Raw genomic sequence first — 12,351 nt, 5'->3', positions numbered from 1 at the left:
TTTTCCTGTCAGTCATCGGGAGTGACGAGTCGACACGTCCTCCCCGATTTCTCAGACATGGCAGGCTACGCGACCGGCATTTACACGGCCATTTGTTTCGCCGTGGCTTCTCTCCTCCTCACTTCTCTATTGTTAATCACCAAATTGGATGAGATTGGATTAGGTACTCCTCCGCATTGACAGCTCAGCTCAGGACATTATTAGTCAAAATGTGGAGGATTAATGCTCATGCTGTGGGTTCCCCTTCACACATTTCCCTCCTACACTCTGCTCTGAACAAATTACACTTGATCCAAAGCGTATTCACCGTAACACCATAGTGAGAAGTCAGGTGTGTTTTCTATTCTATTCTCTTAATGGACTACCAGAAATGTCTCCATGCCAAAGGATAAGGACTTTGTCCAACCAAAAAAACCTTGACGTTTGCTGTACATAGAAAAAGTGTCAACATCACAAAACAGAATGATTTGTTCTCGCTAACTGAAAATGACTGTGTTTGAGCCCAGATAAGAACGTGTCCTCGCTGGCGGGCGGGCTGGCGTTGCGAGTGGCCGGCCGAAAGGTAATTCTTTCCCTTCTCTCCTCCATACGCCGTTTTAGATAAGGCACCGCATTTCTCCAGGCTTGGGGACGAGGAGGTGAACGCTGCACAAAATGCAACTTTCCAGTGTGTGGCTGCTGGAAAGGCTTCCGAGGCTGACAAATTTCTTCTGGAGGTGAGTGGTTCATTTATCCACCGATGAATGTATGCAACCTGTTGGACTTGGACTCGAAATGAAATTCTTGATATTGTTCGTAGACACATAGTGTGGTCTTGTAAAACTATTAAAGCAGATTTATAAAGACAGCTCTCGTAATAGCGTCTCATTATATTGTGCGGGATAATTGATATCCGCAAGAATACTCCTTATACTCATACTCATGCGTCATTCCGTCCCGACATCAAAAATAGTCCTATTTTTTCCCTCACAATGCTTGTCGAGTGTTATTATGCACCAGTTTTATGTGCTTGAACTTCTAGTGCTTAACCAGACTCCAATATAAAGAAGGCTTATTCATGTTAGTTGAGTGACATTACAGAACAATCAGTCATGTTCCAATTAAAGGAGAGTTTTGAGTACATAATAGCTCGCCAGCAGTACGACAAATTGTACTTTAATCGTAACTTTCTTTGAGTCCACTTCTCTTACGTCCTTGTTTTATTTTTCCAACATATTCCCTTTTTGTTTGGGGGTTGCGCAGTATTTATTGATGTATAGTGCAACGGTCTCAGCGGGCCTACCAAGGCAGCCATGTTTTTTTTTCTTGCGGTCTCAATATTTTTCTTCATAGAACCTCAGTGACTGTGTTTGTTGTCTTGTGGTTTGTGTGGTCTGTGACTTAAGTGTAAGAGCAGCAGAAGCAAAACCAGAATGTTTGTGCTGCTCTCCACATGCTCGCATGCTAATGCTAGCATAAGATAAGCGTCAGTACAAAGCATTCAGTTGACCTTTTCTCTCTCTCAGAGAGCATGTTAATGAATTTTCTCATAATTTGTAATCATCTAATCATGATAAATTTTCCAAAAGTATGGTGCTTTTGATGCATCGCTAATTACTAAGATCTCAATAGGATTATGTTTGCGGTTAATAAAGCATGCTTAATTGTCTAACGAGTGAATTCCCACCATTGGAATGCATGATATTTTGTCAGGAATAAACTAGACAAATGCCATTCTAATTTATATTTGATAATGTTGTTGTTTTTTTTATTACTGATGCAATAACTGATTGATAGCCGTCTATTTTTTTTAACATTGTCTTTTCTTAGTCATCAGGAATTTATTCTTTGCAGTAAATGCAATGGTCACAATTAATTAATGTTATCTGATCTTTATTCTATTTTATGGTTTTAAAATTCTTTTCTATTTCTAATAGGCACGTTATGCCATTTAGTAGTTGAACATTCTCTGACCTTGTCCATGTATGTTTTCCAGAGACACAACGGGGAGATTATAACCAGTGCGACGGTCAAGCACCTAAGTCACCGGCGTTTTGTGGTATCGTTCCAGTTAGACAGCGTCCAGAGGTCAGATCAAGACCTTTACCGCTGCATCACGCAGTCCCCCAAGGGATCGGGGGTTTCGAACTTTGCAGAACTCATCGTAAAAGGTAAAGCTTTATCTCCTTTGTCCTGGGGTCACTAATATTATTTTTTTCTTTCTTTCTCATGTTTGAGAGAAAAGAATGATGGTTGATATATAAAATAGAGAGAATTAAAAGATGTTGGACATGAGTTCATTGAAGTTCCAGTTTGGAAATGCTAAACCCATGTTCAAAGATTTGATTGGCGACTCGGGGCCACTTTACGTGGAAAGCCTTTGGTTGGAAAATTCAGTCTCCCGGACATATACGTCTGAGTTGGTATCAAAGTGGCTGCCCGTCGTCGTCTCCTGTCATAAAGCTGCTCACTTGACTTGGTCTCCTGCAGTCCTGTCATATCATGTACCACAGATGGTGACCTCAGTCCCATTAGTCACTCCAACCCCACAGCCTGACACCACTTTGACAGCATAGTAATGACATGACTGTGAGGTGGTTTGCTGGCAAAACATATCAAGCTTCCGCTACAATGAGAACTTGGAAATAAGAATGTCACACTCACTTTTCTTTCCCTTTGCTGACCTTTAGCACTACATTTTTTCATACCAAGCTCAAATTTTGGAAGTGTGTGTCAAAGTGGTCAGACTTCACATGTAGCGGTAACCAATAAGTAGATCTCAGTTTCTGAAAGTTTGGGCACTCCTGATGGAGACAATTTGGGAAGAAACAGAAGTTTCCACACTGAGAATCCCAACAAAGATTAAAGCTTGTTATGAATTTTAGTATATCTGTTATTTTTAACATTGCTGCTGGTATAATATAATATAATATAATATAATATAATATAATATAATATAATATAATATAATATAATATAATATAATATAATATAATATAATATAATATAATATAATATAATATAATATAATATAATATAATATAATATAATATAATATAATATAATATAATATAATATAATGGTAACATAATATACCATAATATACAATAATATGACATAATATTACATAATAGTATAGTATAGTATAGTATGGTATTAGAGATGCACCGATCCGACTTTTTCAGTTCCGATACCGATACCGATGCCGTGGCTTTGCGTATCGGTCGATACCCGATACCGATCCGATATTATGGTTGATTTTTTTTTTTAAACGTTTATTTCGAACATTAAAGAAATACAAGAAAAAAATAAAAATACAGAAAAATGATAACTCCATAATACAATAGAATATAAAAGAAAAAAGATATTGCATCATAATTTTCCTTTATCGTAAAATCATATTTGTTCAAAAAGGGAGTAGAAGGAAGCCTAAGCTTATCTGACTCTACCCCATGTAACTACATGTTTCTATTTAATTCTGTCAAGAATTTGTCCATAGTCAATATATTAAAGAAAGAAAAAAAAAACATACATATATATATATATACATATATATATACATACATACACACATACATATATATATATATATACACATACATATATATACACATATATACACATATACATACATATATATACCATATATTTTCTCATTAAAATACAAATCAACTTAAACAACTTCACAGCATGTTACGGTATCCCGTCAATATTTTGTCCTTATACATTTTTTTAAACTTAGGTAAGGTACTACAGTTCTTTAATTCGTCACTGCTGGTGTTCCATAGTTCCACACCTCTAACTGTTATACAATGTAACTTTAAGTTTGTTCTCACCAAATCTCTTTTAAACATACGTGTTCCTCTTAAATAATGGGTACTTTCCCTCCACTCAAACAACCTCTGGATACTGTTTGGTAATTGATTATTTTTTATTTTGTACATGAGTTGGATGGTTTTAAAGTCGACTAGGTCGTTGTATTTCAGTGAGTTCAATTTAATAATTGAACTCACTGAAATAATAATTCCGATTTTATTTAAGAAGCTACATAACTCTACATGTGGAACAGAAAAGACCAAAGGCAATGGCATCAGGCAGACTACACAGTTCTCTGCTCTAAATTAGGGGTGTCCAAACTAACGGTCCAGTTTTTATTGGCCCGCAGCAAATTCTGAAAACATAATTGAATATGACCCGCACAAGAAGCTTGAGCTCAGCTTCTCAGTTTCCACACTAGATGGAGCCCGCCACACAAAGCGTTTGACGTCCCATTAACACCCCCCCGGAAGAGAAGCGAACACGCAGCGTTTGACATCCGATTAGCCCCCCCCCCCCCCCAATTCGGGAGAGAAGCGAACGCGCAGCCTTTGACGTCCCATTAGCAACCCGAAGAGAAGCGAACGCGCAGGGTTTGACGTCCGCTTAGAAGAGAAGCGAACGTTCGCTCCATGTTTGCGTTTGTTTAGAAAACTCTCGTGGCATGCGGCACACGTGCTGCTAGCGTATGACGTAGCCCGCGTCCCAATAGATTAAGGAAAGTATCGGCTCACAGATCGGCTGTATTTTCCGATACCCGATCCATCTATTTTGTTGATATCGGGACCGATATCCGATCCAGATATCGGATCGGTGCATCTCTATATGGTATGGTATGGTATGGTATGGTATGGTATGGTATGGTATGGTATGGTATGGTATGGTATGGTATGGTATGGGATAGTATGGTATGGGATAGTATGGTATGGGATAGTATGGTATGGGATAGTATGGTATGGTATGGGATAGTATGGTATGGTATGGGATAGTATGGTATGGTATGGGATAGTATGGTATGGGATAGTATAGTGTGGATTTATTTATCTGGTCTGCAGCCATCAAAGTGATTTTGTGCCCACACCATTCTCCCGTTATTCATACTGCGGATGAAATTTGGTTTTGCATTTAGGTTCAGATATTGACGCCTCAAAGATGAGAAGCTGTAGGAGTAAAAATGGGGTTCTCTAGCGACGTATAAATCCTGTTAAGAAAGGGCCCTCAACAGACAGGGGCGCCTCCGCTGGAATGACAGATTAGTCACAGCCACACATCTCACTGTGATCTTTTCTTGTGCTTTGTCCTCATTCCCTTTTGCGCTGCCTTCCTTTCCTTACACCATCGCCCGTGTAATTGTTCAGCAGCTTAGATGTGCGAGTAACTGACCGTTGGGTTTGAAATTAATCCCCAGTTGGCAATCTCAACTGACAGTAAGGAGACACTCGTCTTTTATGGTGGAACGGATGAAGGGCGCCTAATTTTTCTGTGGCAAAGGTTGTTTGATTGTTTTCACACCTGTCCCCCCCCCCGCCCCGCTCTGCTTAATGTGTGCGGGTTTGTGAAGGCCTTGTTAATCGCCGTGACTAATCTGCTATTTGAACGTAGCATGACCTACTCGCATCCTTCAGTCCCTTAGGGCCCATTTAGTCATTCTCAGCGGCGTTGATGAGGAGTCCAATTAGCCAAACGGCGTCAAAATTCTTTCACCAGTTGAATTGATCTTTTTCTTCTGTTTCTAAACAGTACCACCTTCCCCTATCGCGCCACCTCAGCTGCTGCGTGCTGGCTCCACTTACCTAATCGTCCAGCTCAACACCAATTCCATCCTTGGAGATGGGCCCATTATTCGGAAAGAGATTGAGTATCGGGCCAGCCAGTCTCCATGGTCCGAGGTGCACGGAGTGAACATGGTGACCTACAAGCTGTGGCACCTGGATCCCGACACCGAATACCACATCAGTGTGCTGTTGACTCGGCCGGGAGAAGGCGGCACAGGCCCACCCGGACCTCCGCTAGTCAGCAGGACCAAGTGCGCTGGTGAGTTCACCTTATAATTTTGAAGTCATGCCTGTGTGATCTCTGAAAGAAAGTTCAGGAGTGTGTTGCAATGACACGTGCAGGCATTTCTACTGCAAATCAGTTGACGTCTGAATACAAATACGGGATTGCCGTTGTTCTTGACAGCTGTTATAAGCGTGCGTTGGAAACACAAAATCCAACGTAGACTTTTTTTTGCATGTGTTATTGGATTTCAAGCCCACTTTTTAATACGGCAGGAATATCGAAACAAAAGTTCAATTTTATTTGCACCGTATTTTCCGCACTATAAGGCGCACCGGATTATAAGGCGCACCTTCAATGAATGGCCCATTTTTAAAACTTTGTCCATATATAAGATATATACAATTTGGCCCGCGGGCCGGACTTTGGACATACCTGCTATAGTGGCTCAATATTGGTCCATATATAAGGCGCACCTGATTATAAGGCGCACTGTCGGCTTTTTTAGGTGCGCCTTATAGTGCGGAAAATACGGTATGTCATCATGCATATTATCTAGATAATGATAAATGTTCTGTGTCATTATTTATTGACATAATTGTTCGTTGTAGATTTTCTGGTAGTGATTTCGAGAGTGATTTTTTTCGTTTGCCAGGCTTCAATTGTGTATAAAAGACACCACGCGGAGTTCTTGATATCATACAGTGACTCACATGGAACTTGCTAACTCAGAAATTGGTTCAAGAAAAAAAAAGAAGCTATAGTTGCACTAAATATGCCTCGACTAAACTCTGCTCCAGTGAAAGATGATTGATTTTAAGGATCAAAGGCAAGATCATCATCTCAATACCAACTCCCCACCGATATCTAAAATTAAAGTGCTGTATTGTGACCATGGGGTAAAATTCAATCAGGGGAAGTGATTGACAAGTTTGGACTCGTTCACTGTGACACACTTATCTCCTTAGAAAAGGCTACATTTACTATCGCTAACGTTCTCCTAACTCTGGAGCTGAAAGCGCAGAATAGGAGACTTCCTCTTGGCAGCATGGTCATATCGATTTGACGCTTATTTGAAAGATAAGAGCTGGCTGACTATATTAGTCGACCCAAAGCTGTCACCTTTGCTATCTACTGAAGGACATTTTTTTTTTAGTCAAATAAATGACACACTAGCAACATTTGGAGAATTTCCAGGTTTGATGGTTTTGGGAATGAAGAATTAAAAGACTTGCATTGAGCCCAGTGTCTTTAGCTGAACATATTTATTTGAGCAGCTGTTCTCTTGGATATGGACCAAATTTTTAATCTCGTTTGCTCAATATATTCTGGATCGAGATCCCTACCTGGACCTCTTGACTGCGAGGAAGAAAGATTAACCGCTAAGAAACCGTGTTGCGCTTATTCTGAATAATTGTAGATTATATTGCGAAATGAATCAGGTTGCCCCCAGTTGGGCACATTTTTTATCTTGTTTGCACAATATATTCCGGATCGAGATTCGAACCTGGACCTCTTGACTGCGAGGCAGAACTATTAACCTCTAAGAAACCATGTTGCGCATATTCTGAACAATTGTCGATTATATTGCGAAATGAATCGGGGTTGCCCCCAGTTGGGCGAATTTTTTATCTTGTTTGCACAATATATTCCGGATCGAAATTCAAACCCGTACCTCTTGACTGCGAGGCAGAACGATTAACCTCTAGGACACCATGTTGCGCATATTCTGAATAATTGTCGATTATATTGCGAAATGAATCGGGTCGCCCCCAGTTGGGCTTCCTTCAAAATGAACATTTTGCAGTGCCTGCCAACATCTCGCTTCCCGACACATCTGTCAATGTAGACACAAAACACCTGGGGAGATGAGCAGCAGTCCACCGCCATGCTTCAAGCTAGCATAGTGTGCCATCGTAATGTCACCATACACACACACACACACACGGATGAAGACCGCCTATATCTGTACGTCGCAGACACGCATTAAACGGAGATCTTTGTGTAGCCCAAAGGCAGTCGTCATGTCATTCATGGTCATCACTCTTTTTGTGCCTAGCAGTCTCTTGCTGCCACACAGCATCCCTCACAAATCTCTCTCCAGCGGACTCCACCGAACCCCCCTCCACCACCTTCCCCAATGACATATTAAAACCGCCCTTGTGTCCCCGCAGCCAAAAACAACCTCATTCATCAGTAACCATGATTGAACTCGCATGCACATCTCCAACATTCACAACATGAAAGTTAATAGCAGCCCAAAAACGGGATAGTGGACAAAAGAGGAGGAGAGGAGGCTGATGTGTGGGTGAGGTTATTTTCTCTTTGTGACATTTAATGTGCACGGTGAATGGGGAGGAAGGTGAAGCAATAAAGGGCTTCATAGTTGCTGGTGTCAGTGTTTGTGAAAGTCATTAAACTCCTTTAATGAGCATTTACATTTCAATGGCTGCCGTTGGTTTGTTCAACCATGTGGGATGAGTAATGTTATGCGCTTTGCTGCACACTGATAAAAAGGGAACTCGGATGCACAGCAGACTAGGATAGGTGAAATCAAACCTTTTTTTCCTGCTCGGTTCTATGAACCTTGTTTGTGGATTTATAGTGGAACGTCCTCTGTGATCCACTCATTGTTGGTACGGCGAGATATAACGATGCAAAAAGTTCTCCACCTGGTGCAACTCACCTTCTTGACCTTCCCGCAGACTGCAATCACCAACTCCTCAGAGCTCCACCGTCTCAACCATCTGGTCGACACTACCCCTTGCTGACCCCACATACGATCTCCCAATCCTCATCGCCCCCTTGCCGTTGGCCTGATTAAGTTTGAGCACGAGAAAATTGACGGTGGGCCTGTTGTGGTGAGCTGGTAATTATCTCGTGAGCATAAGGGATTTTTTTTTTTTTGGAAAGCACGTTTTGCAGCTCCAGCACTCGTGACTAATCTGCCGCCATGCCGAGTCTTCTCCCTTCCAATCATTCTGGGTAGCTGGCTCCGTTATACCAGTACAGTTCCTCGGGCGGGTACTGTAAAACTAATCTCCGTGAATGTGAACATGGGTCTCTACCTGCTACCCAGGTCTGCTTGATGAGCCATTTCTTTAATTATCAGCACAGTGTATGAGCACAGTCCGGAACACCTCAAGTAAATCACGGAGGATAGGTGAGCATTTGCACTCCAGGTGGTCCCTGAAGTACTATGCAGTAATGGGCCTCCAACTGCTTCTGGGTCACTGAAGGTGCCCATGAATGACCCCGCCGCTCTTGGAGCTAGCGCCACTTGTTATGGGGCCGACCCGAGACTGAAGCCGGACAAAAATTTGAGAAATTACTACTGCGACGGCTGACGGCAAAGGAGGATCAATTGTTATGCACATTTTTTCTTTTAATAATCTCTAACTAAATGTTCATTTACAAATAGAAATAAACATAAACCACTAATATAATGCTAATTAAAAGAATGTCAATGGAGTTTTCCACTGTGTTAGCATTAAGCTAATGGGGCCTATCTTTAATCTGGTTTTTGATTTTTTAAAACACAATTTCTTTTAATTCCTCTTATTTCATGTTTACTGTGACAGTAAAATTCGACTGAGAGTGTCAATAAACAGCTTGAAGCCTTTTTTGAAGATTATTTTCAAAATTTGCCAAAGTGCTGCTTTGTTGTGAAGTTAAGGTCGCTGCTACATTATTTTTAAACACGCATGGAAAATATTGTCATATTTTAGTGTTTTAATACTTGAATTATCAACTCAGCCACCGTTTGTACACTTTCACATTACAAATAGTACTTATCTTGGAATAAACAGTAAAACTAAACATATAAAATTGAATTAACCTTTTCATCTTTTGAGGACTATAACAGTAATCGCTACTCACATATTGCTCTATATATTTATTAAAACTGACTATCCGAATACTTCTGAACTTAACCACGTGTAAGGGCACTTTTGTAATGTTTTGAATTCACCGAATAGAAGACAAGACACGAACGTCCTCGTATGTTTATTCCCTCGTCTGACTCAGTCAGTCCAAATCACCTCCTCTGCTGCGACGTAGCTGTCCCGTGTCACAGTTTTAGCCGAGACAACAAAACAGAACCTGTCACTTCCAATCTCACGTCGGATCTCTTAGGATCAAAACGATGCTTTGAGCTTTTCGAGCTTGTTGGGGCGGCTGCGGGGTGTCAGCGAATGGCCGCCCGCGGCACAGCAACAAATAGGACGAGGCAAGGCTTGGCACGATGTCCACTTTGAGAAAAGCCACAATGAACACACTGTGGCCTGTTTGCTCCCGCTTTTATCAAGCCACCATTTAAAGGCCACTCGGACTGTGCAGACTCTCAATTACACCTCTGATATACTTTGCAGCCGCTCTCGACACTGCTACTTTTGTATGCACGCTGTTGTTTACGAATCCTTTCTTCACTACATTAGTCTGCGTGAGGTTAGAGCCAATGTTTTGGTCATTTTTTCTATCTTGTACAAAAAGCAAATGAAGAGAGGCGGCCAGTGACTGCAGCTAGCCCTCTGTTTAGATTGGAAGTGTCACAGCATTTTACTTCAATATAATTGCTACCACAGGCAGTAATAAATGCAAATGAAGTTGGGCATTGTATACAATGTTATTTCCCGCTTGTTGTAGTGCTTCACCCTGCATAAAATAGAAAGTGAAGAGATGATGAAGTGGCATGGCAATATAGAAAGAGAGTTATGTATATCAGGGCATTAAAAGATGGGCTATTTGCATGTAGTGTACTCGCGAGCATCTTTCAAATTAAATTAGTCGACAACTTTCGGCTTAATGATGCACCTGCCATCTTATTAAGCTTCCGTGCACTAGTCAGGAAAAACAAAAAAGCTTAATAACCTCGTCTAAACTTGCGCGAAACCCCACGTATCACCCTCCTGTTAGGCTCCGCCCCCTTGCTAATTCCCCATATGTTTTATGATAATTAAAAAGTGTCTTACGGTTACGTTGTTTGGCAAAAAGAGGCGTTGACTGTGTTCGTAACTGATGAATGCCTCCATTGACGGTGAGGATGTCTTTGGCTTTGGGATGCCCTCCTGAACACTGGAGCTTCTGTCCGTTGCTCCACAAGAGCCTCTGTGTATCTTTCAGTATTCATGAAAAAAAAAGAGAGTTGTCATTCTTATAGCAACATTAACACAGCTACGAACTTCTTCTAAAAATATACGTGATGAGCCGGCAATAAAAATGTCTTGCAGAAGTGAGCACCCTTGAATTTTTTGGAGGATTAAACCACAGGGCAAAGAATGAGGACGACTAAATAGTTAAAAATGAAACCAGGGCTTGTCTGTTTAATTAGCACAAGTGACATGTGTTCTCGCTGTGCTGAAGAAGGAGCTGCAAGCGAGCAACTGTTGCGTTTGGTGCTCGAGCTGTTTTTAGAACGGAAATATCTAAAGGACTGCTGAAAGTGGCTCTGGAAAAAAATGACATCTTTAAAAATTGCTCTGGAATGACAAATATTCATTTCAGGAGTAACCTTCCAATACACTTTAAGCGGGTCAGGCTTAGTAACGTGGTTGAACTCTCATGATCAATATTCCAAATTGATAGCCCGAACATATAAAAACAGATTTCTATTTAACCGTTTTTAACTATAATTGTCAGAAATTGAATTTTGGTGGGACATCAAACTTTCTAATGTATGTTCTTATTTGAATGCTCAATTCAAGACACGAAAAACACAAATCCAGTCCGGAGCGACGTCTCACTGTGCCCGTTTTTAAATGTACGAGAAGTCAAAGCCTGTTGAAGAAAACAATTTTGTCATGTAGAATAGATGGCGAGGAATTGATCAAACAGTAATAACAGCGGAAGAGGGCCACCTCGTGAGTCGCAAGTTAAATTGCCACGTTGAGAAAAAACAACTTCTAAATAGAAAACCTTTCCCTGATAATTTACATTTCTATGAAGACTGTATATCAATTCATCTCATGCTTCCTGTTTGTTTTTTCCCATCCAGAACCCATGCGTGCACTACGAGGCCTGACAGCCACAGACATCCAACCCAGGCAGTTGTCCCTGCTGTGGGAGAACTTAGCCTTCAACGTGACACGCTGCCACACCTACTCAGTGTCCCTTTGCTACCGCTACACAACAGCGGGAGGCGGCGGCGGCCACAACACCACCGTGCGTGAATGCCTGGCCGTGGAGCACAACGCCTCACGCTTCACGCTGCGTGATCTGCCGCCCTACCACGGCATCCATGTCCGTCTGTCACTGGCCAACCCGGAGGGCAAGAAAGAGGGCAGAGAGGTCACCTTCCAGACTGAGGAAGACAGTAAGTCTCAGGGAGGAGTTTGGGGAAAAAGAATGAAAAAACCCAAAACAAACATTATGTTGAAAGAAACAACACGACAGCATATACCGTATTTTCCGCACTATAAGGCGCACCTAAAAACCTCCAATTTTCTCAAAAGCCGACAGTGCGCCATTTAATCCGGTGCGCCTTATATATGGACCAATATGTATTTGCGAATGAGGACTAGTTTATTAAAGTAAGCTTTACGTGTTTATTTTGTGTGTTGT

The 12,351-nt window shown here is 41.4% G+C and overlaps 1 protein-coding gene across 4 annotated transcripts in view; it reads left to right on the top strand.

The window, feature by feature from the left end:
• The window catches only part of ptprub (protein tyrosine phosphatase receptor type Ub), a 119,636-nt gene that overhangs the window by 67,785 nt on the left and 39,500 nt on the right, over window positions 1-12,351 (top strand). For all 4 annotated transcript variants that reach the window (XM_061288676.1, XM_061288674.1, XM_061288678.1 and 1 more), the window contains 4 exons: window positions 601-716; window positions 1,976-2,150; window positions 5,536-5,829; window positions 11,786-12,103. In XM_061288676.1, the coding sequence (XP_061144660.1) occupies window positions 601-716; window positions 1,976-2,150; window positions 5,536-5,829; window positions 11,786-12,103 (903 nt within the window). The remainder of the gene's footprint in view (window positions 1-600; window positions 717-1,975; window positions 2,151-5,535; window positions 5,830-11,785; window positions 12,104-12,351) is intronic.

The sequence above is a fragment of the Syngnathus typhle genome, linkage group LG10, assembly GCF_033458585.1.
Source record: "Syngnathus typhle isolate RoL2023-S1 ecotype Sweden linkage group LG10, RoL_Styp_1.0, whole genome shotgun sequence".
NCBI classification, from domain to species: Eukaryota; Metazoa; Chordata; class Actinopteri; order Syngnathiformes; family Syngnathidae; genus Syngnathus; species Syngnathus typhle.
Note: the sequence above shows the minus strand (reverse complement) of the source record. Positions and strands in the feature narration are given on the sequence as shown.